The sequence below is a fragment of the Gouania willdenowi genome, chromosome 1, assembly GCF_900634775.1.
Source record: "Gouania willdenowi chromosome 1, fGouWil2.1, whole genome shotgun sequence".
In the NCBI taxonomy this organism is placed as follows: domain Eukaryota; kingdom Metazoa; phylum Chordata; class Actinopteri; order Blenniiformes; family Gobiesocidae; genus Gouania; species Gouania willdenowi.
Genome location: NC_041044.1, coordinates 30873326 through 30900699, shown reverse-complemented (window position 1 = coordinate 30900699; position 27374 = coordinate 30873326). Strand labels below are relative to the sequence as shown.

At 37.3% G+C, this 27374-nt stretch overlaps 1 protein-coding gene across 1 annotated transcript in view; it reads right to left on the bottom strand.

The window, feature by feature from the left end:
- The window catches only part of ctnna2 (catenin (cadherin-associated protein), alpha 2), a 342575-nt gene that overhangs the window by 5511 nt on the left and 309690 nt on the right, over positions 1-27374 (bottom strand). Inside the window, exons 13-16 of the mRNA XM_028456891.1 lie at positions 26021-26172; positions 20280-20393; positions 8838-9019; positions 7533-7638 (exon numbers count right to left, since the gene is read on the bottom strand). Coding sequence (XP_028312692.1) covers positions 7533-7638; positions 8838-9019; positions 20280-20393; positions 26021-26172 — 554 coding nt within the window. The remainder of the gene's footprint in view (positions 1-7532; positions 7639-8837; positions 9020-20279; positions 20394-26020; positions 26173-27374) is intronic.

The following is a 27374-nucleotide window of genomic DNA, read 5'->3' as shown; positions in this document are numbered from 1 at the left end:
GGTGTAAAGGAATAAGGGCGGCTTTCACAATAAGGGCAGCACTTACATGCACTTAAAGTTAGTCATCCACCATAATGATGATGTCTGGAAATGTTTGCATCCAAAACAAGAACAATAAAATGTTTAAAAAATTCATTTTGGTATTATATTTGTAAATATTTCTATTATTGGATTGAAGTGAACTCGTTGTGTCACTCAGATAATCAAAGCTCTACTTATTTATTTCAGGTTCAGCATGTATTAGAACAGAGATGGGCTACTTTTATCTCAGCATCTGAGGGTCACATTATTAAAGGAGCATAGAGCAGGATTTAAAAAAAATAAACATTCATTTTAAGTTTTTTTTAATGCTAATGGGTGATGAAGCACACTAAACCAAAGAGAATGAGGCCACACATATTTCTACCTATTGCCTTGAAAGCACAGTAGACCAAACTACTATTTGGTTCAACAGATGCATGCAGAGGCATGAGCACCATTCTTGCAGTAAACAGTTACATGAACGGTGTAAATAAATAACCGTGTCACAGTTAGAGGGCGGATCGGGTCGCATTTTCTCATCTGAGTCCAATCCAACAGTGAAAACCTCATTTTTTTCTAAAAAGAAATTACATAATTATGTTTGTTTTCTCTTGCACGCAAGAGACCCATCGAATCTATTTACATAATCCATGTATCAAAGATAAGGATAATCCATGTTATTGTGGAAAAGGAATGTTTCAACGATGTAAAATTGTCCTCTGCTCCATTCTTCCTGGACCGTGGCTCAATGCTCTCACTGCTACAGATAAAGTTGTATTCTTCAGGGCTACAGCAGCTGCAGCAGGAAAGGAAGAACGCTATGTGACCGAACCGGACCACGAGTTCTAAATATGTCTGTGCAATGTTTTTTTGTTGTTTTATTTTTGTGTGCTTTTGGAGTCTTTTTGTGTATTTTTGTTGTTGTTTGCTAAATACTTCAGTTATTTGTGTGTATATTTTAGTCATCTCGTATGTTTTTGGAGCAGTTTTGATTATTCAAGTCAAGGGGTGCCTGTACTATGAAGCTGGGTAAGCATATACAGGATATCTCTCCATCAGCAGGCTTCAATTAACATTCTCTGTCAGAGATCCCCTGTACTACAAAGCTGGTTATCAACACGTTCACTGAAGCCAGGTGATTTTAACCTGGCTTTGTGTGCGCTCTCGTGAAAGGAGCGGAGACTGCAGCGTCTGATCAATCACAAGCACAGAGAAAACGTGCAAAGCAACTTACGTCACAATTGAGGAATAATTCTGTAAAAATAAGATTTAAAATCCATAATTCAGACTAAAAACAACACTGTTAATGCAGCAAGAGCAGGAAGGAAGGAACGCAGGCAGATAATTGATGATGTTAATGCTTAAATCTATGTGATTATACAATATCAAATAGGGATGTAACAATTAATCGTAAGGCAGTTAAAAATCGATTCATAGGTATCACGGTTGATATCGATTTTCTGAAAATTGAATCGCAGTACTTTTTTTAACCAGCAGAGGGCGCACAAGTGTATCCACAAGTGTAGGCGGCGGGCGGAGTCTGCTACTACTTTCTTTCTAGCTGCCTTCTACTCTTAAATATGTTAATAAATGATTCGTTACCCCTTTAGCACCGAAAGAATATCTGTAATATTACTTGAATATCTGTAAAAGTCACGTTTTTCTATTAGCTCTGTCTGCTAGCATAGCTTCTCTTCTTCACTGCAAGATATCTGCATGCCAACCGACCACTGTGTTACCAGCACCCTCTGCTGGTCCAAACAAATATGACGTAAATCAGTGCAATCACTGTTTTTTTTTTTTTTAAAGTCCAATTGTTAAGGCACAAAATACATTTTCAGTTGCACTTTTAAAAGAAAAAGAACTATTATGCAGTTTTGCATTGTTTATTATAGAACCAGAATTTAAATTAACAGGCTTCATTTTCATTTGTATTATTCCTTTATTTATTTCATTCAAGATTTATTTTTAGTTAAATTGCATTGTTTTGAATAGTTTATCAAGGAATTCTTTTGACAATGAAAAATAAAAGGAAAATAGTACCGTATTTTCTAGTTTTTTTCCCAAAAAAAAAATTTGTCTACAGTCCCATTTTGTAAAATGAATCGTGAGAGAATCGTATCGTGAACCCAGTATCGTGAATCAAATTGTATCGGGAGTTGAGTGAATCGTTACATCCCTAATATCAATATATTGGAGAGTACACATGGAATAAATCCCGTAAATGAGCACAAACTCTGTGACGGTGAATGTTTAGTTAAGTGAAGTTCGCTAACGGAGAGATATATTTATCCAGCTTCGTAGTACAGGCCCATAATGATAATAAACAACACCAAATAAACACCATAATAAATACATTGCAAACAAACAATTATAAGCAAAGGGTCAGTGTTAAACATTAAAGATTCCTTTTCATCTATGCTTGTGCGCCGGGCAGCACTGCCAAACTGTAGCATTTGTTTTTTTTACAGAGAAGATTCTTAATTACACATCAGTTACACTTGGTTTCACTGCTGTCAGCTTAGGTGACAGGAGCTTAGTGTTTGTTCTTATGCACTCTGTGTCACAATGGCTTCCTCTGTGACAGTTAAAATATAATATTGAAGTCTGAGCACTTCCTTTCAAACACCTGCACATTTGCAGCACTTACATACATAAACAACTCGACTCATAACAAAGGTTTTTAACAAAAGTCAGCGCCGACAGCAGGGGTTCACTTAAAACAACAAAACACAAAATAAATGACTATAAATAAATGAATAAGAAATAACAAAGCAAGAAAGGTACTTTTTTTAAGTGATGGTAATACTGAAGACAAAAAGTCATTGTAACTCACAACCTTTTCCTAAATGTCCTAAATCTAATTTAGATGTATATATAAGAAAATATTATCACATCAGAATATAAAATTACTAACTATCTTAAACGTTTTCTAAGAAAACCTGTCTCCTTTGAACATACCTCAGAGTAAAAAAAAACGGCACAAGGGCAGTAACTCCAGAAGAAATAATTGCGCGCTTCTCATTTTCGAACTCCATCAAGGTATTGATACCCTGAAGCCACACCCAAAATTTGGTTATCCTATCTTAAACGGTTTCTAAGAAAAGCTGTCCCCTTTGAATATACCTCGAACAGAGGAAAGAAAAACAGAATAGGGGCAATAACTCTGAAAAAAATAATTGCGCGCTTCTCATTTTCGAACTCCATCAAGGTATTGATACCCTCTTTGTTTTAATAGAACAAGGATTAGCACAAACCCAGAGTTCAGTCTAAAGTTGGAGAGAAGGTAATGTGGCTGTCGAGTTATTTCAAATAAGTTAACAACTTCCTTAGTGATTTTAATAGAATATATTTATATATCTCACGGCATCTATTTCACAAATTCTCATGCTTGTGTTGATTGGTCCCATTCAGAAAATGTTCAAAGAGAATTTAGGATTTCACTCACATTTTCCTTTACTTTTTTTTTTTATTAATCCAAGCTAATGAAAATCCTTCATTCTAAAAGGAAAATGGTAGCAGATGACTTTCTTCCTTTTACAAAAAAAAAAAAGCTAACAAAAACATATTCTTGAATTATTAAATGAAAAGTGAGACAAAGAACAACTACTAATACAAACTGTTAGAAACAGTTACTAACAATATTCACAATGGGAGAAAAATCTGCATTTTTAGTTTAAACTGAGTGGCAGAAACAGCCAGAAGAACCTGAGTGCTTATGTAAATAAAAATCAATTAGATGTAAGATATGCATGTATTGGCTAACACATCAAGCAGAAACAAGAAGAGTGAGGGATGTAGGGTAGAAAGGAATGAAATGGGTTGAGGTGTCCCTGGAGCTTTCTTTATCTCAAGGGCTGTGTTTGAATGACTATGAAGGAGCATAACATGCAGTTGGCCTTCCAAGCGCAACAGTTTTGTGTTTCACGTGTTCATCAATAGGGCTGACGTCAAGTCATGACGACATGATTTGCTACTTAAGGGACCTGTCTGCGAGCAGTGGGGCTGCTTTTATTTCCAATGAAGCCACAGTGCTCCTGGTTATTTACCTTAATGTGAGAATGCAAAATACTTGTCCTTTATGATTACACAGAGAAAAGAGTATTTACAGTTAATGTATCTGTTATATAAATCCATTAAGGGCCAAGAAGAAAGAAAACTTTTGATGTTTTCACTTGATGAACTCTTCTTACTTCCTAATAGACATTGTGAGGGAGTTACCCACAGACAGAGCATTAGTGCATTAGTATAAAAAGTAATGTTTTCTGTAACAAGAGCTGTCTGCTCTCATTATCACAGCAACTCTTGACAAACTCGGCAACATATCAACATGTGATCACATCCATCACTACTTTCTACGTAAAAAAATAAAGTAAAAGTAAATTTGAGGACAAAAACACAAGTTCAGGCCTGCTTTGTTCAGCCCATCTCTGATTAGCCTTCAAACAACCTGATGTTATTTTTTTTTTTTTTGCTTTCCTGGTTATAGTTTCACTTTGTTTAACTATTTAATTATCAAAACTCTACATGCCTAAAATAATAATGTAAAAGACAGTTGTACGTTATTATTCTTTTACTAGCTTATAGTAACCAGTGACAACTTCAACAACTTTAACTAAATAAATATATTTCAAGTTCAGTCATTTGATTAACAGTCTGTGAAAGCTGATTTGTGAGTTTCAGAGTTTGAACCTACTATTGCTGAGTATTCAACCAACCTTTAAAATTATACATTACCCAGGTACATGTGATATGTTATAGTAGTCCCATTTTAACAGAAGAAAGCCCCACCTAAAGCTGTTGGAGACGACATTCTTTATCAGATTAAGACATAGACTCGCCGCTGCCGCACAGATCAACATATCAAAGATCAAAGTTTGTTTTGATCTCCACTGTAAAAAAAACAAAAAAAACCTGTTTATTAACATTCTCTGAAAAGTTTCACGCACTGCATTGTGGGATGTGGAGTGTTTTTACTTTATTCTTATTGTGATTTCTTGTGTTTGTCCTCAAGAACTCTGCTAAAGTCACTTCCCAACACATTCTATAAAGCTTTATATTACAGGGAACACTGGGAATAAAATAGAACAAGAATGGCGAGAAGTGAATCACTGTCCTCCTTGTCCAATAACGAAACACAAGAAACCAAGGTAAGACATCCCACAATGCAATTCATGAAACTTTTCCAACACTGTCAATAAGAGAGTGTTTACAGTGGAGATCAAAAACGTTTTAGCAGCGATTTCAACCTTTTACATGTTCTTTTTAATTCAATGATTTTTGATGTATTGATCTACGAGGCCTACAAGATGCCATTATCTGGTCAAAATGACCGTCTCCATCAGCTTTAAAACACTTTTATAATAGTTTGTTGAAATAAAATCTAAACCAACGGATAAAAAAGTTAGTAATAGAAACTAAAAGAGGGCTAAGACAGCAACAGCCATTAAACACCCATTAAAAACCCCTCTATTAGTGACTTCTGTATGTTGTTGTTGCTTATTCTTCTCTGTCCTTAGACGCTAGTGGCTCTTTATTTATAAAAGGCTTCTTAAACTGTTTTCTTATCTTTAATGGTCAGAGTTCAAAATCATCATTGGCTGAGGTGCACTTAGGATTTCTTTAAAAAGGTTAGTTTCCAGAATTAAAACATAACAAAGCAAGAGAGTTTAGAGCTTGGAAAAATCTTCTCATTACAAAACATGAAAATAATGGTTTTGAACACAGTTTTCAAAAGTTTTTATCCTTTTACTTTTCTAGATGTGATTATTTTTAATAAATCTCCCTTCCAACCTAAAACAGAAAGCAAGAAATTACGTGTCGCTTTAAAAAGTGAGCATGTAATGTAGAAGACAAATCAGTCATGTAAGTTATAACTAACTAGTAAATAAAATGTCCCCCCAGTGGAACAAGCATCATTCTAACTTGTTTACTGCGGTAGTGAGAAGAGTGCAGCGGTGGCGGCTGCTCCTCCAGCCCATAGACTGTAGCCGCGGCACGAGCTCAGCCCTGCTTCACACCCCAGCCCTGAGAGCCAATCTTTATCCCAAAGTTACGGCTCTGACTTGCGGGCTTCCTTTACTAAAAAATCCACGTTTAACTGAACTATCACGGCGATTTGTGCACCATTAACCTAACACAAAACTACCACGAAACTGTTCTTTTGGTGGTAAACAGAGGCTAACTTGTTTCAGCTGCCCACAGCAATGGCGCTGGGTTGGGAAATGCCTGTATGTTGTGACGTCACGTGGGAACTATTTATATCCAAACCTGTGGTCACGTGACTGCCGTAAAGTGAAACGTTCTCCAGGCATTCTTCAGGTCACGTGACCTGGCCAAAGACGATCCGTCTCTCCAAACTTACATACTTCAAGAGGGAAGCCCCGCTCGGAGCATTGATACTGTCTGTATATTGGCATGAGGAATCATTTAAAAGAACTCATATGGGTCAACTCTGTAGGTCAAAAAGTCCACGGTGTGCCTTTAAAATCACTAAAATGAAAACGAAACATTACCGAAAATACAACCCACTTAATTTGCTGCTGTTGTATGATGTTGGTGAGTTGTCTTTGTGATTAGTTTTGTTCATTTGGTTTAACGGTTTGGTTAGCCTATGGTCATGGGTTGAAGCCTCTTCTGTTGGAGGTTTATTGGCTTTAGTCGGTCATGATTTGGTAAAACAATTATATTTGAATGTTTGTGTGGGTTCAGTTTATTCCTAGTCTCCTTCTGTGGGTCGTTGATTCCTGTCTGTTTAAATAGACACATTTTTATACTATTTTATGTGGGAAGTTGTGCAGAGTCCTTTCATTTGTTTGCACTCAGGTGTGCCTAATTTCCTGATCGTCTCCTTGCACTATTTAAGTGCTGGTGCATTGTCCCTGTTCTGCCTCTCCCTGCCCAGTCTCTCAGCATTTATCATGTAGTTTTGTTCACTCTGCTCTATTCTTCTTTCAGTGTTTGGCTCTGTTTGTTCTTATATTTGATTTCTACTGTTCGCAATCTGTGTTTCCTGTACTTGGCTTTTGTATTAAATATGTATTTATTAGTTGAAAGGTTTTCCTGTCTCTTGCTTTCTTCAGCCACCTCACCTACACGCACAAATGTGACAGTTGTGTACCCGCTACTTCATTTGCTGCACACACACTCGCAATACTATTTTTGGATACACCCTCTTCCCTCGACAAGCTGCTGATTGATTTGATATTGAAAAAGGTCTGTCAGCGTGTTTTGGAGAAGTACTCATCTGATAATGAATGCAACATCTCGATTGGGAGCTAATTATGTTTGAGACACAACTTGGTTCTACTTCCTTGCTCTCTCAGTGTTAGCCCCGTTGGGAGGCAAAGTCATGCACCAATACAGCCCACTGCTCTCGATATGTTCATCAGCTTTCACATAATAAGGTTTCTATTCACCTTGGCCATATTCTCAAACCTCAATCTAGAAACTACTGAGCGACAGTCAGAAACACTCTCAGAATACATGAATGATAACAAAAGTGAAACTACCTGATCCGCGACAGCACGAGCCAATTTGTCCATCCTGGAACCAGCCTCAGCGATCTTCTTAGCGGCGTTGATCACATCTGAGGAGTTCTTAAGAGGACCTTTCCCTCTTGAAAAGTGTACGTGCAACAAAGAAAGAAATCAAGATTGTTAGCTTTTGGCATCAAATTTCCCAACAATATGAATTTTTATACATACTGGATGAAACAAACGCTTTACATTTAGCTCAGGTGAATAATTTAGGAAAGTGTGTATTTGCACGGTTGCCATACGGACAACCCCCGTTGCTATTGGTACGGTTACTGAAGTACACGCACGTAGTGTTTTAGGGTTAGGATTAGGATTAGGTTTAGGTTATAACCCAATATGGCAACAGTTTTTAGAGTTTGGGTTAGAGTTAGGTTTAAGGTAAGATTTAGTCTTAGTTATGCAATGTAAACTGACCAATGACTGACCTATCACCTAAACTGGCCAAATAGGGGCGCTGCGTAAGGATGGAATGTCTGTATATTGATATTTCAACCGTACGGTTAGCCACTGCCATAATTTAAAGAGTGTGCTGTGAATCACAGAAGAAAAACACTATTTATGTAACACAAGCAAAAACAAAGAGAGGGGGGAGATTTCTGAGCTTTTAAATATAATCCATAAAACAAAACATGAAACAACAAACAGTAGAGGACTGGAATGTGGGTTTTTTTTTTACATAGAGTCACAATATACTGAGTCATTGGGATCACAGCCAAAACCCCATTTTGCAGTTTTGTTTGTTTGTTTAAAAAAAGTCCTCAAGGCATTTCATTTGTCTTTAATATCAAAACTCTATATCTACACGTATATAAAATAATGTATACTGAGTGTATACTGAGATAAAAGGCCAGTACGATGATGTTGTTTCCATTGCAATCCCATTTATCCACCTCTACATTTATATATATATGTACTTGTATAACCGGACGCATATGTGTATGTATACAGATATACAGAATGTAAAATTCTGTACATAACCTTTTCCCCTTTTATAACACTTGTAACTTAATTGTAAAAAAAAATTCTATATATATATATATATAGTGAAACCCTATTTTTTATTTATTTGTATTTATTGTTTATTGATTAAAAAAAGGAGAAAGAAAAACTAAGAGCTGCATTTCATAATCGACACGAGTCAGCATCTGAAAAAATAGAAACATTTAGGGGAAAAAAGTCATTGTCAACAATGCAAGCAAAAAAATTAACTACCGTTTAGTCATTCATCAGCATCAAATTACAATCCTATTCACATCCTATAAGCATAATATTATTTACCTGGTGAAATCTGTCATCTCCATCATGATCATACACATCTGCTTGGCCAGTACAATGATGTCGTTTCCATTGTCGTCCCATTTCGCCACCTCTGCATCCAGCTTACATTTCTCCTGTCTGAAGCTCTCCACCTGCTCAGCAATCTTTGCCTTCTCCTCCTGAGGAAGCTGTGCCATGATGGCCTGCAGGGAAACACGGGAGTAGAGAAGAAATGCAAGCATTAAGATAAGATGAATGTTGACATGGATGAGAAGGCCATTTTGTGAGTGTGAATTTGAGCAGAATAAATTGCCAACATGGTGCCGAATGGGAAACACCAGAGGAGAAGAATTTAGGTAAACGAGAAAGATAATATGGAAGAAAGGGAATGATATGGAAATGAAGCATGAAGTGGTGGTGGGATGGGTGGGGGGGGATGGGGTGTTGGAGAAGGAAGGATTATTGAAGAAAGATACCGATAAAGCAATGAATATAAAGAAAGAGTTTGAGCTCCGTTTGTTCATTTCATTTCTGAGTGGTGTACTTTTTAATCCACTCTGTCGGTAAGTTTGGAGCCTGACAGCAACTGCCCTTCTAAAAAGCCTCAAAAAAGTTCAAAACTTTACATTTAATGACTCGACTTTTTATAACCTTCAACCATCTTATACCCATAAAAAGCAAATCCATTTCTGCTATGAGAATACATTTGCTCTCTCAGTGGCCTTTGGAGGGGGAAGTGGGGGGTGGGGTGGGGTGGATGGGGGTGCGTGGGTCCAGGATGGCATAAATCTTGTGGCAAGGTCACAGGCACAGTGAGGAGCTAGTATTATTTTGGAGATAAATGTATAATTACCTCACTCCTTGGAACAGAGAATGAATAATGCATTTGTCCAACATTATGTAGGGTAGACAGAGGAGTAACCTGGTTTCCATTAGGTCAATTCTATTGACTCAAAAAGATGGAGAGTGGATGGATACAGTAAAACAAGGAGAAGGCATTTTTTTTCTTAATCTAATGTTTTTTTTTTTTGTTTTTTTTTTAAATCATCCAAATACTGAGTTTCTCTTTTCTTCCTGATCATTACTCCGGTGGCAAAGCAAGTAGGTGGTGTGTCAAAAACTCCATCATTGTGCTTCTTTACACCACTCAAAGGTGTTAGGAAGAGAACAAATAACATGCACAGTCCGTCCCGAGCAACAAACAACAGCGATTGAAATAACAAACAGACGGACAGTGACACTAAAAGAGGCAAATGCATTCATTAATTGGGGGTTGGCCTTTTGATCAGTCAGTAATTAGTGCTGCAAAGCTTTAATGGTGCTTAGAAACTATGCAGCAAAAACAAAAAAACAAAAAAATCCACCCCTAAAACCCAATGTAGATTTCCTCTGCTGCTGGTGCCAAAACACACAGCAGCAGCAGCAACAACAACAACAACAACAACAACAACAACAACAACAACAACAACAACAACAACAACAACAACAACAACAACAACAACAACAACAACAACAACAACAACAACAGTGTGGAGGAAAATCCTATTAAACAGTGTGTGGGGTGAAACCACTGAGAACATTAAAAACAATCCCAAATTAATATGTGTTTATACTGCACAGTAAGGAATAAACAGCAAAAAAATACTAAGCAATTCCATCTGGAAGAATTGCATGTACGCTTGTAATCGTGCTAAAATGTGTAATGAGAAAGGGAGAATGGTAATGGGAGACCACAAGAGCCTTTAAATGAGTATTTTTCAGTTTATGACTCTGCATTCAGTAAGTGCACAAAGTAAATATACTTACATTTATGATATTTCCTATTTCAACTGATTTTTATCATGTGGTAAGCAAGTTGTTAAAAGCTACAAACAGCAGCAAGTAACCAAATATACCGTATTAATAAAGACAAAAATTAAAAAAAGCTAATTTTACAACACAAATCATTTCAAGGAGATGAAGGTACTCTATAATCTCAATAACAATGCTGGTTTATTTTCCATTTACAAAAGGTTTGGCTTTTGGTTGTAGGTTTTTTTGGACGAATGTTTAACAGGGGATCATATTGATGACACTTCTCCCCCACACAATCCTTACATTTCTCTCAGCTTTTAATGTTTAAACCACCCACCCACCCACTCACTCACTTCTTTTGTCTATGTCATATTGTCTTCTAACGATGCTCTTGTTGTTTTTAAGATGTAAAGTGTCTTTGAGTGTCTCGAAAACCGCTTTAAAATAAAATGTATTATTATTATTATTATTATTATTATTATTATTATTATTATTATTATTATAAAGGTTTCACCACATTACATTTTAGAACTGTTCCCTGCCGACCTTGGAGCTAATTCATATTTTTACAAAATAAAGTGGGTTGATGGCTGGTGGGTAAAGACAGAGTAACATAAGGTACATATAATAAAGGTAAACTGTTGCAATGGGGTAGTTGTTCCCTAACTGGTGGTGAGCGTGATGGGAGGTGGGGGGGTGTATAGAATTATTATTATTTTTTTAAAGAAATGTATAATTCTGTTCTAAAATATAGGATTACACATTTGATGTTATTTGTGTTTTTAGTTTGAAGAATAATAGTCAACATTATTTATCTTTTTCAATAAAGGTTACATTTTGTTGAAATTTTGTTGCGCCTGAAAACTTCTTTTAACTCATTGAGTGCCATTCACGTCTATAGCACTCAATCTATAGACGTGAATTGTGTTTTTTGGCTGGGGTTGCTAGGAGACAGTGTGAAGAATGTCTCCGGTGAATATCTAACTTATACCATGATGTAGTGACCAACCGATGACATGTAGGTGGTAGCAGTGCACTTTTGGATGAGAGATCACCCGTGACATGCAGAGCTCAGAGGGAGAGGAAAAGAGTTTACGAGACAGAAAATGGCGCTATGAGAGTTGATGCTGAAGTTTCCAGCAGCTCACAGCAGCACACACTCGACCAGAGCATGTGTGGAACCTAAGTGGACTATTGAGAGCGTTGCAATGGTGAGAGAAAACTATCAAAAAGCAAGCGGTGACTCTCGGCATGTCCAGGAGGAGGAGGAAGTTGCGTGTGTGGGAACTAACGGGGGAGAGACTTGGAGGAAGGCTAAAATATAGTAAGCGAACCATTCAGAAGAACGAAATATGCTCGAAACAAAATTATTTTTTCTGATGAAATTAGAGACTTTAATCTTTCAGGATTCAGATTGTGATAGTACAAAGTATTCTGTAGGGCTTTAAAAATTAGTCAAAATGTTCTAAAATGGATGACACTGAGGGCGTAGAAAAAGTTTGGAAATCACAACAACAGGGTAATCCTGAAATGACAACAAAAAACCTCAACTCTTGTCTAGTTGTCTTTTGTTGTTTCAGTTAACTCAGCATTTCTGAATATAAATGGGTCAGTGTATGTTTTGGTCATTGAATTTTCTGTTCAGAAAAGGAAATCGAAAAACAAAAAACGAGTGTTTTTTTATTTTTTTTTTCAAATTTAAAAACCAAAATTGAAATTTAAGGCATATTTCTTTATCAGGGTGAAGAAGGGATAAAAATAAATAAATAAATAAATAAATAAATAAATAAATAAATAAATAAAAAAAAAACATTTAAAAATTGGTATATATACCAGAGGTCAAAAACAAACAAACAAAAAAGGTTCGTTTTTCATTATGGTGAGACCGGAAATTGTTCTTTTCAAGATAAGAGCACACACTGCTGTTTTTCTGGTGCCAAAATATATGAATTATGGCAAAACAAGGCATGGCATTAGCAGAAATTGCTGCAAAAATATTGAACAAAAGTGGGATTTACAGCAAGACGTAAGGAGAATTTTGCACAGAAAATGGTTTAATCCGACTCACTGATATATCTATATCTATATAGATAGATATACATCAGTGAGTTGGATATATGTAATATGTGCAATATATTTGTAGCAATTTCTGCAGATGACAAACCTTGTTTTGTCATTTCAAAAATGATTTCAGAATACGGTTGAAAGACATTTTAAACAGCACACAAAATATAGAGATAATTCATATATTTTGACACTAGAAAAACTGCAGCGTCCTCATATGTGCTCTTGTTTTGAAAAGAACAACTTCCGATCTTAGGATCGCCAAAAGCAAAGTTATCTTTGCTACAAGTATGAATGAAGCTCAACAATAGCTCAGGATTTCTCCCTCCATCTTATATTCCCAGCAGTCCCTCGCCTGACTCGTCTACTCATTCTGTGTGTATTTATGCAGCTGTCTTGTTTTAAGTGTATGCCCTTTAATTCTAACTTTTCATCTCCGGGTTAATGTTACTGAATTGAATTTTTCAATACTTAATTTATTCAGTCAAAGGTTTTGTTCTGATCCTGTTTCTAACAGAGACTTGTGTCAAAGCACCGCTCGCCTTTGTCTGAATTGTTACACTTTGGTTAACTGTTGTTGCTGTCAATTAGCTTACTGTGTGACTAGTGGTCCAGGTTTAAACTTTGGATCCTCTAAATTAGCTCATATATTCAGTTAACTCATCCAGGCGCGTCTCACCTATTGGCGGATGTGGGGTATGCGACACCCGCACTTTCAAATAAAAAGGAAAAATCCTCCTACTCATATTTTACAGAGAGATTCAATGTAGAAGACATATTGATCCAAAAAAGAGTTAACAGGTAGTATATAATGACAAAAGGTAGCTTAAATGAGCAAAATGTGGCAAACAATAGTGAAAAAGGGCATAAATGTGGAACAAAAAGAGACAAAGTGTAGGGAAAAATAGAAACAAGTATTATTTATTGGGCAAAATGTAGCTTTTTTGGATGAAAAGTGGCAAAAACGGTTAAAGAATTCACAGAAATGGGAAAAAGTGGCAAAAACAACTGGCACAAATTAGAAAAAGGGATATTTATTGGCAAAAGGAAGCCAAAATCTGAAAAAACTAAAAAGTGTAAAGTTTTTTGAAAACGGGGCCAAAACGGGACAAACGAAGTTGCAAAATGGCAAAAGAAAAAGGTGAAAAAAAGGGTTGAAAAGTTTCTCCCCTTTAAGGTTTTCTGTTGGAATAATAATTAAAATTAAGACATAAAATGCCACATGTTGGGTATCATTGACTTAATAACAGCTTTATCATGGTTTTGGTAAATTAATTTAATAAACTGAATTGGGAGCCGACCCTTAGAACACCCTCACTTTTAAAATTGTTGCTCCCTGAATTCATCAGTGAAGATAACAGATGAACAATAATAAAACAAATACATGTTAAAACAATAGCTGGTTTGGGGACTAATTTTAGTTACCACGATGCTTCCATTTCCAATTATTAACAGCCAATTAAACAAGTTGTTACAGTAACTAATGTTGACAACAAGAAATAACCAATAAAATGTTGCCTGATCAATAGCTGCCTCTCTGCAGGTAGTGACACCGGGCAGAAGTCCTTGACCTCAGAACTATAAAAGAAGATTTGCTGGATTCTAACCCAATCTTCTACCCACTGGTTCAGACTTTAATTATTCCATCTCAGCTGTTACTATAATTACGCCAAGCTGCTGATGTCAAACCACGGGTAAGCTTGTAATGCGTAACATGATAAATATGAAGGGAGAAAAACCTCTTGAATAGGAAACAAAATTAGAAGAACAAAGTTTTCTTCTTAAAGTCATGGAGTAAAGAAGGTTGGGGAGTGATTGTGGAATTTGATTCTTATACCAATACAGTCTGAAAATTGTTCAACAAAAGAGCTGCATATCAGTGAGGAAGAGAGAGCGAGCACAAAAGATTGCTGCAGCAAAGGGGTAAACAAATGCACCATTTGGGAACGTCAAGGGAGCAGGAAGGCCTTTGGTGACGCACCTCCCTACTCCCTTCCTTGCTCTCTAGAATTCACTTATCCCCAAATCCCCATCCCCGACTTTTATGATAAGAACAAGGAGCGGGCCTAGGGAGCTTAGCATAGTGGCAAATCCAGCCAAGAGAGTGCTGTGCCAATACACTCTGCGACTCGGCTACATCTGCAGGGATTAGAGCGCTTTCCGGGTTTCTTCACCAAGTGCAGCGTCTTGAAATTACTTTAATTTGTTTCATTTGAAATAAACTGCCCAACCACTCAAGAGTTCAATTTTATGGATGACCTATCAGCAATGTTATCCAATAACTGTGTTAAGAAATGTTTGGTGGGCTTTCAGTGGGGGTGACTTTGTGCCTGCCCCTCTGTGCATCATCTGTAGCGTGTTATCGAGGAAAGGTTCGCATTTCCAGGTTGTAATGCAAAGAGACTTTATATGTCGGCCTCGTTCCCCAGTGTGTTTGTGTGTCTACTCATTATGCACGTTTGCTCTAATAACTCAGCTCTATGCATAAGCATCATACAAGTGACAAGTAGAGCACCGTGCAACTGGAGCCCTGGGAACAAAACCTCCAGGGACGAACCCCAGACTTGATTTATTTCTACATTGAGCACAAAGTGACAGTGAGATAGAGAAAGCAAAGGTAGAGACCTCACGTCTCTCTTATGTGGGTGATACTCTCGTCACTGGAATGACTTGAAGGCAGGCGTGTCCAGGGTTGGGAGGGCTACTTTAAAAAAGTAATCCGGTACAATTACAAGTTACTTGTTAAAAAATGTAATCAGTAACTTACTCTGAGTATCACTATATTAAAGTAATGTAACGAATTACTTTTAGTTACTTTTGGATTACTTCAATACAAAACATGCAAATAAAGACACAAAAGGATAGGATATGTGTATCCTGCTCACTGTATTATTTTAGACGAACATTACATTAACAACAACTACATTCAAGGAAATGTTTTAGTTTAACACAAACTGGGAGAACCCACAGTAGTTTAAATAAATAAAGCATTGAAAGATTAGCAATCAATGTATTCATTGATTATGAACAATTCAGTTCAGAATCATTGCCCGAGATCAAAGACCATACTATAGCGATTATTGTATGGTATATAATAATTGTTTTTTCAGTTTTATAATATATGTAACACAAAAAGCACCACCTGAAAATGGAATGTCAGGTTTTAACAAGTTCTATAATAATAGCTACAAAGGTTACTGACAACATAGTAAAAACTGTCATTTCTATTAGAAAAAAGTAGGTGTTTTAGATATGAACATGCTCCAAAGTTAGCTGTAAGTAATTCCCCTACACTGGTGTTAGCATTGTCTTTTATGTGCCATGTAATGTACAGGTAGTGACGGTAATTCAATATGTGCCAAATACAATTTGCTGAAAATGACTTCCTTACTAACAAATGCAGTTAACCTGCATCCTCTCTAAGAAGAGCTTTTAAAAGACTGGTTATAACTTACAGCACAGTGTAGATCAAATAATACAGACTATAAGACATAGCAAACACATATACAGCCATTATGTTACTGCACACTATGATCAGAATTAGCTGTTACGATAATAGGTTTATATTGTAACAGCTCTGCTGTGTTTTAGATCTGTTTGTTGTAGATGTTCCTAATTCCTACAGTGTTGGTAGACAGTGAAGGCAACTGGAGAATGCATGGCACTGAGAGAAGGGGCAGAGGTGTGTGTGTGTGTGTGTGTGTGTGTGTGTGTGTGTGTGTGTGTGTGTGTGTGTGTGTGTGTGTGTGTGTGTGTGTGTGTGCGTGCGTGTGTGTGTGTGTGTGTGTGTGTGTTGAGGGTTTGTCGAAACTCACAAGTTAACTTTGGATTCATCCTCGTAAAATTACCCCTCTGTGTTTTATTTGGCGTGATCATGACCAACAGTGACCAGATAATAATGGTGCATGCTTGTGTTTACGAATCAATCCAGATTCTTTACAACGTCCGTACAAATGTTACGATACCAACTAGTTTTTTGTGGACAAACTTCAGCACCTACATCCATTCTTTCCTAATACTTAGTTACGTCATACTGTTTTAGGCAATAAGTAGTAGCGTCAGGTTAGCAAGCTAACAAAGCTTTACTTTATCTTGCTGTATTTCAAAAAAAAGGGGAAAAATGGGACAAAGAAAGTTGCAAATTGGCCAAAGCGATAGGTAAAAAGGGGTTAAAAAGCTTCCCCCGTCAAGGTTTTCTAAGGGAATAATAATTAACATTAAAACAAAGAGCCAAATGTTGAGTATCAATGACTTAATAGCAGCTTTTGCATGGTTTTCGTAAATCATTTAATAAACTACCATAAATTGGGAGTCGATGGTTGCCCTACCCTTAGAACACCCTCAATTATACAATCGCTGCTCCACCCCTGCTTGGAGGGATCATGGATGTAAATGTCAGCGTACTTATTTCACCTCCTATAAAAAAAAAAAACAAAAAACAATTGATTACTCATCCTCTTGTCTGTTTAAATACAAACACAGAGCCTTTGTGTGGATGGTGAGGTGTAATCCTGACGTGACAGGCTGGAGAAAACTGGGCAGATCACCAACCGTTCACTTCAAACGCATTCCTTTATGAATCTGCCTAATACTTAAAAGAACATACTTAAATCGTTTTTTTTCTCAGAGGTCAGAACCAATATGAGCAGATAAATAGGCAATATTGCTCAATATCGTGAGAAGATCTGTCAGTCTGCCAGTTATAAAGCATGCAGGGAATTATACTTCAAAATGAAGAAACAAAATGGGGTCATCAGTTTTTCAGTGTTAAAGTGTGAAGTGTTAATGCTATGATTTTTGCTGCCAGGCTCTTCTAACCTCCTGAACTACTTAATGGTCTGGAAAAATTCATTTTTGATGTTGGTTAGTATTTACACTGAACCACTTGAGAGGTTATTTAGGTTACGTTTACTATACAAAGACCCAAAGATTATCCTTTGATTTTACTTAAAGGAACACTGTGTAACTTTTGGCCACTAGGGGCGCTAGACCGGTAACTTTCACGCAAGCGCCCCTAGTGGCCACAAGTGCCACAGCACTGTCGCAAAAATCAACAGTCAGTCGGGCCAGCCTCACTCGTCTTTTGACTGTGTATGCAGACAGTAGTTGACCTGTAACTTCGGGATTAGGATTGGCTCTAAGGGCTGGGTCGGTCGGACTGGGGTGTGGAGCGGGGTTGGGCTCGCGCTGCGGCTGGAGGAGCAGCCACCGCCACAGGGTCGGGGCGGACGACGGATCGGCAAAGGGGGCCAGGTCTCGGCGGCGTCTTTTTAGCCTCCTAAGAAGCAGTTTTAAACTTTTTGCAACCTTGGCATCCATGTGGAGAGAGAAATCTCCACATGGATATCTTCAAATGCTGCACATGTATATAGGTTTAGGCAGGTACATTTAAATTATGGCAAAAAAAATTGTTAACAATAGTCTATACATACGGTTCCCTTTATGAGCAGAGAACTACATTAACTGCAGAGCTGAGAATAATTTTCATTTAATAAAATAACTTAGCATATAACACACAGCCATCGCCACTTTTCTGACTACTGGTATATCCACCAAGTTATAACAAAAGGGACTTGCTGCGACTTTAAAGTGCTCACAAGAAGAGCTACCCACTCAAAACTCTGGCATTGCCAGACAAACTGGAATGCAGTTAAGTACTCTGTGTCTCCTTTGTGTGCAAGCAATGGAAGGTTTATTATCAGATGGTCCAGCACTCTTTACGCTGCGGGTGCCTTTGTGGGAGTGCTTCACACTTAGGACCCCCATAGACCTTCTAGCCCAGTTTAAAGTGAAACTTTGTCATTATTACTTGTCTTCACTTAGTTTTAAAAACACAAATTACCAAGATTATCAGAATTACCAAGAGCCTGACACCAGCAGTGTAGTGGGCTCACTTTATATAAAAAGAAGCAAATTGTTCTAAGTGAACTGGATGAAACGTTTAGAGAATTTACCTTTACACTGGAAGCAGCAAACACTCTAATGATAGCTCGGGTATAGCATAAGGAATAGCAATGTGACGTTACAAAACTCACAGTGTCAGTGTTCTACTGACTCACTACATTGCACACTGTCTGACAGTACATACAGTATGTAGCTAAAGCTGTCTGCTTTATTTGTATGTAATATTCTTCAGATGTACTGCACAAAATACCTTTTTGGGAAAAAGACAGATTTGAATTTTATAAGTCGAGTCTTTGATCAAATGTATCTGTTTTTTCCAAGAAGACGCTTTCAGATTGATAAGAGAATGTTTCAGGACTCAAAACACAACATATTCATTAATATCCAGCAGTGTCTGAGATTTTTAGTCCTGATATTGGGATGTGCATTGATCAACTAGATGTAAAAGGGTTGGATATCTAGCTTTAGTAGCATTTAGCATGAGAGCAAAATTTTGTCTAACCTAAGAGTTCCCCAAACAATGTTAAGGCTCATAAAAAGGCTGTGTGTCTGATACATTTGGAAAATGAGGTACTATGACTATTATAAAGCCAGCTTCGCATCATTATATATTAAATGTTTCAGAGTTCACACGAAATTTTTTAAAAGCTACCTCTTGAGTTTCCAAGACTTGGCTTTTTGTAGCGAATGTATTCTCACTAAATGGAAGGTTGCAAAGCAACTTAAAAACCAAAGAGTTTGTGGTTTAAAACTTCTTCTTTAGTAAATTCTGTTGTAAATAGAAGGAAAAATCTCTTCTGTCATTATACACAGTTTGTCACCTCCAATGCACATCATCCTCAGTCATTTTTCTTGTGTTACTGGAGGCCTTTTGCTGTATTTGCAATTGATTCAGATGTTGAAATGACAATATATCATAGAAGGTAAATAGAACTCACTATAATCCTAATTTTGCCTGCATCTTTAGTAGAGATAGCCTGTGTGGGCTGTTGTACCGTACTTGTTTTATTTACCCTTGTCTCTTTGAGCATTACCTCTGCCTGTGCACACTGTCATTTTCAGGCCTGTGCCACAGGGAAGACAGTGAAGATCCAAACAGCGCCGCTGCAATCTACTCGACATGCAACACACCGCTAGGGCCTCAGTGTTTCTAGAGTGGAGCAGTGCTGATGCTCTCTTTGTTTTCTTTAAGATAAGCCTCAGTTGCAAAAAAAAAAAAAGAAGCTAATGTGCAACAGAGCAGAAACCTCTGTGATAATAACTGAAGTCTTGGCATAGAGCTCTGTTGCATTGTGTCTCATGTCTACTGGCAAATATCAATGCAACAATATATCGTTATACTTCATTGCGGTACATAACATTATTGATACACTAACGCTGAATTATATATATATATATATATATATATATATATATATATATATATATATATATATATATATATACATATTCTACAAGATGTATATATGCTGCTGAATTTCCACATTTTGGGACAAATAAAGTGTTATTTATCTTACCATAATGATCTATATGGATCTTTGTGCTATTATTGTGAAACAAGTTGGATGTTTTGATGTTGGGCGGACCTTTTGGTTCAGCTTGGATTTCAGCCTCCAGCTGAAGCAGCTACGCATTCTTAATTAAAATTCTTTAAGGATTTATGGCATAGTGACATTTCAGATAACTTCATCTTGAACTCACCCTTGCACTTTGTCCAGCGATGAGTTGATCGTCTTCAGTCTGCACACTAGTCCTGCTGCGAGTATCATAGTCCTCCTGTTCAAAGTCAGAGTCATCTTCCAGCTCCTCAGGTGTCTGCAAAGCACATATAGACATGGTCAGAAAAAAGGAGCTGAAATTGAAATTAGAATAATAAAAAAGAAATCAGAAGGCGGGTGGAAAAGGCAAACTTTCCCTTGCCTTCTAAATTTGGCTTAAGGGAAATACTAGCCTTGTTTGCTTCACTCTGGGTTATGTGCTAAAGAACCTTAGCTTAAGAAATAAGGATTCCAACAGCTGAATGTCAAAGCTGTTGAATACAATGCAGAATAAGTAATGAGACTGCGACTGTACAATAATGAGCATTTAAATAATCAAGATCGAATAAATATCATACACAATGCTGTTTAAAGGTGCTGTATTATGAAAAATTCACTTTAGAATGGTTTTGCTACAGTGATATACATTCCCTTTGCCTCATTCAGAGTCAAAGTTGAAAAAGTTCTGTTTCCTCACTCCTTTGTTATTCCGCATTTTGTAAAAAGTCAGCTCCAAACGGGTGAGTTGGATTTTTCTTGCGTTGTGATGTCACAACACCGAAACTCCTCCTCCTGACAATCCTGGCTCCTCCTACCCTACATAAGAATGTGAGCTCCTCCCTCTCAAACTACCTCACAGGTAAAACAAACACAGCGATGGCAGGTTGATATTACAGTAAATATATTTATGTTCAGTTTATAGATTATCCAGTATTTAGATAAGCCGAAGAGCGTTCACAATCAGTTTAATTTTTAGTAGGCAGTTATACCACCTTGTATCGCCTGTATGGGATGATCTGACGTGTTTGTGACCCAATGCGATGCAGTGGTTGGGCAAAACAATGGACTATTGTCCTAAATAGACTAGTCCTGTGGTCATAAGAGGCATGGAGGACAAGAAAGCGGAGTAGCAGCACAGGAGTGCTTGAAACTTCCTGCGGCGCAGCGTGTGGTCACAATCAGTTCCGTTTTTAGTTGCCGTTATACTGCCTTGTATCGCCTTTGTGGGATGAGCTGATGTGTTTGTGATCCAATGCGAAGCAGCAGTAGGAAAAAACAATGGACTACTGTCTTAAATGGACTATTTTTGTGGTCAGAAGAGGATTTACTGCCGCTGCTGCTGTAATAAACACACCCGCTGAAGTAGCGTGTGTGTTTAAGCCCACTCGTGTGTAAGCATGAGTGGGCCCAAAAAACAGCCTGTTTTTGAGAGTGCTCTAAAAATGACTTTTCAGAGGGCTAAAGCTCCAGAAAACAGGTGAGTTTGGGAAAATGTTGTTGTTGTTGGGGTTCTTGAAACAAATGGAGATGGGTGAAAAATAGCATGATACTGGACCTTTAAAAAAGGGAAAAGAAACTGGATTTCTGTCATGATTGGAATATGTTTCCCAATCATGACAGAAATCCAGTTAGCTTCAAAGTAAGCCTTTACAAACTGTACAGAAACATTGAATCAATACATCAATATATGACTATGTTACAAGACCTTGACACACCTAAATATTTTTCAAGAGGTGATAATAAATCTAAGGTTTAGTGGCAATAGTCACACTGGCTATAAAACAACAACTACAAAGTAGCAGCTTGTTGGTGGATTATCGCCTTTGGCAGCAATGAATAAAATTTACAGATGTAGGAGCCGATACAATGTAGCCAATCCCAGTAGAGTCAATGAGGTGACAACAGAAAATAACTAAATGAAATGTGTTCCTACTGTTCTCTAATGAGCGTTATCAAGAGAAAGCTAAAGATCTACTCTTTGAAAATTAGCTCCAGATAATTAATTCACGCAGAGCTTAAACCGTATGGAGTGTCATTAGGACCCCTTTGTTCAAGTAATCTTATTTATCAACAGTTACAGCTGCAAAATGTTTTGATGTTCACATAATGCACTTTATTTTACACAGAATATTTTAAAACAATACTTGATTTCAATTGAATTGCATTTTATTATAGCAATACACAAACCATCCCATGAATGGACTTTAGATGACGAATCAAAAGCTGAATAATAATAATAATAATAATAATAATAATAATAATAATAATAATAATAATAATAATAATAATAATAATAATTTGCTACAAATTTGTGTCAGAAATTTCGCGCATAATATCCCTTAATATGTGGGCATCGCCATTTTGGAGATTTCAGCCAATCAGCGTTCACATACAAAGTTTGTCCGACCCTTTAAGCGCTCAGTTACGTTTCATTACGTTATTTGGACATGCTGATATTATTGCTAACAAGACCAGGAACCTTATGGTAGATGGATTTTGACATTTTATTACAAATCCACGCATGCCTTTCAGCAAAACAAGAAAAACAACTTAAAATGGGTAAATCTACACTACCAATGAACTTCATAAAACTAGTTCAAAATGTAATATATGGAGCACGTCCTTGAGTAATTGCTATGTCAGTCTTTCAAACATGTTGACCAACCAAACGTGCATTTAAAGCATTTTTATTACAGTTATAGCTTCTAAATCATCTGTCATTCTTACGAGTAAACTTTACATATAATAGTCTTTTAGGCTAGCTATGTTGACACAATAATTTCCCTTTATTTTCTGTTTCAATCACACAGTTTCACCTAATAGGGACAGTACTTATTTGCCCTGGGGATAAATAGAAATTGAAACGACAGAGAAAAAAAAAAGGTAATGGCAAGGGAATCAAGGCACCGATTATTGTTACACAAATAAAACACTCAAAACTGATCATATACATGTCAAAACTTTTAGTCCAGCAATGCGACACCATTATTAAATAGTTAGAGTTAGGGTTTGTATCTTAGCAGTCATGCTCACAGCCTTCCTGAATGAGTTTGCATATCCTCTCTCTCCAAAAACATGTATGTTTGATTAAATGCAGTTTCTATATTGACTGTAAAGGTGAACTAAAGAGTACAAGTCATGTTTGTTCAGTAAAGAACTGGAAGCTAGTCTGGGATGAATCCTGTGCTGTGAACAAGCTGGGATTGGCTCTGAGCAGTAAAACCTTCCATTCAATTTAAGCACAAATATAAGTCAAACCAATGACTTCTAATTACGCTCATAGATAATGAGTCCATTACAAGTGGAAATATAACTGGACGATCAACCAATCAGGACTATGGGCTGAAGGGTTTTTATAGTTTGTGATTGTAGTGTATCCACTGTCTATAATGCATTTTTTTTTATAGAAAAGTCTTAGTAATGAATTAGGTGCGCTTTGTTTTTCCTGTTTTTTTATCTTTTTTTTTATTTTATTTTTTAAACAAAATCTATGCAATGAAAGCAAAACTGCTCCAATGTCAAGATTGTGTTTATTTACAGTGCATCACCATAAATAAAGATATTTACTCTACAGTTTGGCTGAAGTCATGCTCGCACGTCCATTAAAGACCGTATAAAGGAAACCTTCTCAATCATTCATTTCAATGAGGTTATTGTGCAGTGCAGCAGGGGTGCCAACACAAAGGACGAGATTGCTTTGATCAGTGCACAAAGTAAATCCACTCTTTACTTTGTGGACGTTATATCGGAGAGATAAATCATTTTGTTACTGTGCTAAGTTTTGAGGCTTCCTGCCTACCTTCTGAAATCCCAGACTGTAGTGTCTGGCATCTGATAAACCCTATAGGATCTATTACTCAAGCACACTCTCCGTTCCAGGGATTATAGAAACCCTGAACTATAACTGCAATGTTCCCTTGTCTACAGTTTCTCAATGCAGAGCCATTTATTCAGTTTTAGGTAAAAGTCAAACTTTATTTACAAGATTAGATGCAGGTCAGTGTAGGAGCAGAAAGTTAAATAAACAACTGTATGCAATATTTGATACTGTGTCCCCGCATGTAAAACTGTTTTTAAAAACTTCTTATTCTTCTTACACAAACTTCTTTCATGTCCTGCCTCATATTTTTAAACACTGTGGAGAATTGGATTCCTAATCTATGGGCCAGTGTAGTCCTGTTCTCAAATAGCTATTATTCAGTTTAAGTACACACACTGAGAAAAAAAATAAAAACCTATTATTTAATGCAAGTCGCATCAATGATTGCCATCTATATGACATAATGTGACACTAGAGAAAGTCAGAATCTTCCATGTTGTTTCCTCAGTAAGTAATTGAACTCTGAGAGGATTATGAAGCCAGCTGGTCCCGCACAGTTCAAAGCTGCCTGTTTTACATTATTTACCAACATCAAATTATTTTCTATAATTAGATTTTTTAGAGCTACGCTGGGAAACCTTCCAACAAGCCTACAGTTGAATAAATGAATTACACGGTGAACAGAGGTGGGCCAAGTCGGGTGTAAAATGAAGATACCGTAACATTACAGTGGTCTTGTGAGGCAGAGGAGCTGAGGATAATAATAATAAAAATGTATATTAATAAATACTATAGCAGCCTCATGAATCCCCCCCACACACACACACACACACACAAATTGGTTTCCAGAAATGTACAGGTGACTACCTCAGAAACTGAGATAGTTTCTAATAACCAAATATAGAATTTTTTTTCTACTTTGTCTACACATGCTGTCAAAGGTCAACACTACAAGAAGTGCAATATTTTAAAGACAGCAATGCATGTTTTGTCATTGCAATTAAATGAATGAAGTTATTTTATTGCATAATTGCCATCACCAGCCCTCCTTAAGGAAGGGTAAGAAACACTTTATTATAGGGAAGATATAAAAAAGAGAGGGCAGTGTTACACCTAGATAAGGGAGAAGGGAACTGGGAGTCACGGTAGGAAATGGAAAGAGCATGGAAGAGTTGACTGCTTTAAAGTGAGCGTGAGATTGAGATGTGATGTTATAGTTGTGCATATTGTGCTTATTGTGTTGTGTAATCCGTTCAGCCAGTCTGGTAGTAAGTGTGGAGCTTAAGTATAACGGTAGTGGCCGTGAACAGAGGGCAGGAGTGAGTGGTTATACCTAAAACTGGTATTTGGGATCAACGTCCAGTGGAGGAGCAAAGGCCCACGCCCAGTATACGGCCAGAGCCGCGTCAGTCAGCCAGCCAGCGGGCACCCACCGGCAGGCCCATAGCCAGCAGAGGCCGGACCCCACGCCAGAAGGAACCGGAACAGAAGCAGCACCGGCAGCAGCCCGCCCAAGGACGACGGCCATATCCCCAGCTGCCAGGGCCACCAAGGGGATGCTGCAAGTCGCCCCACCAGCCCCCAGGCGTACCGGCCGAGCGCCCCAGATCACCCTTCATCGATGCTGCCACTGCTATGAGCCTTAGTTATTGTCAAAGTCAGGACCCTCTCCAAGGGCCCAGCCAGACATTCATACTGGTATGCGGCGCGCACAGCCGTGGATACATTTAATAATATTGTAATCAGAGCCGGCCTTCCCGCTAGGCAACCCAGGTGGCTGCCTGGGTTTTTAAATAAATTACAAAGGAATAATAAACATGAAATACACTTACAGTCACTTACATGTTTTCTCTTAATTAATTATTTCTATTAAAAATCAGTAAATTATAATTTTTAAAATAGGTTGTGTACACCAACAAAAAAATAATTAAACGTTATTGATTTTTATTCATTGATACACATTTACCATTGACAAAAAATTAAACCCCAATCATATGTCAGGTATTAGTGAGGAATTCCAAACACTTTATGAAAAATATGTTTTTGTTCAGCATTTCTTTACTCAGAGGAGGCAGCAGACATACCCTTATCATGAGGACAGCTTTCCTGATGTCACGGACGCCATCATACACCAGACGGGATGCATCAATGAACTCATTCTCCTCGAAGGCCTGTGGTGGGTTTGTACTCAGCGCCTCAATAGCAACCTCCACTTGTTCAGCAAAACGAGGCATGACTGCAAAAAGGGGGGGATGTGTTTCGGCAAAGAAAACAAAAGATTACTTGTGAGTCTTCGACATTTTCAGAATGGGTGACATACAGAAAGGGGAAAATATGCTCTGGAACATGCAGTTGTTGGTTTTTCATTACAGTTGAGAAGTCATTTGCCACACTTTATTATTCTTGCAGGAGAGAAAGGTGAGATGACATCCTTAACATCTGTGTAAATGACAATACGCTGCATGCACGTCGCACACCAATTAGCTGCTTCACCTTCGCTTACCCAGCAGGAAGTTGGCTGGCCTGTCACACATCAGTTTTTGCAAATGAGGTTGTGTGGCATATGGTTGGATGTTTGTGTGCGAATAAGGGAAGAAGCTGGGAAATAAACGTGTGCGCTTCAGCGTTACAGGACAAGGATGGTTACTTGTGAGCTCAGCCTGTCAAGTCGAAAATGTCGATGAGTGGAAACAAATTCATCAAAGACTTTGAATGCTAACAAAAGCAAACCAACAAAAAACAAGCCCCTATTGACCATAAAAAAATTGTTGGTTTTATTGTCTGTATCAACTGGCCAGACCTGCCGGAGAAGCATTTTGCTCTTTGTGTGTTTTAATGAATTGTGCTGCATGTGAATAGACCGTATTAAATATTCAAGAATACAGGAAAAGGGTTAACATTTTTTTGCTGAATATCAACCCCCAAAATATTCAGCACTCATAATAATTGAATGCAGTATAAAAATAGATTTTTGACATAGACTTTATGGCCACGGACATTACCATAACAAAAAAAACAACTTGGGTTTACGTGCACAGCTGTGGGTGCTCGGTTACAGTAATTGCAATGCTTTAAAAATTGAGTGAAAACACAACTCTGTCCGCTGTAAACGGTTAAGCTTTTGAACGCGGAGGTTTATTGTTTTCACTTAAAGAAAGAAGTAATATTGTTTTGATGTTTTACATTGTATCTTTCATTATTTGTGCAAACAAAGGCACTGTAACGTCAAAGAGCTTCGGTTGCCATTTTTTCTATTTTATTGCATTTTCAGATATCCTTGTGTTTAGCAAACCACATGTTTTGTTATTAGGAAAGTCTTGTTTATGACATTTTTAACCCCTTTTAGTACAGTTTTTCTGATTGAATTTAAGAAAACAATTTTTTTTTTATGTATTTACATATTGCATTTATCTATAATTTGGCATCACTGCATGGAGA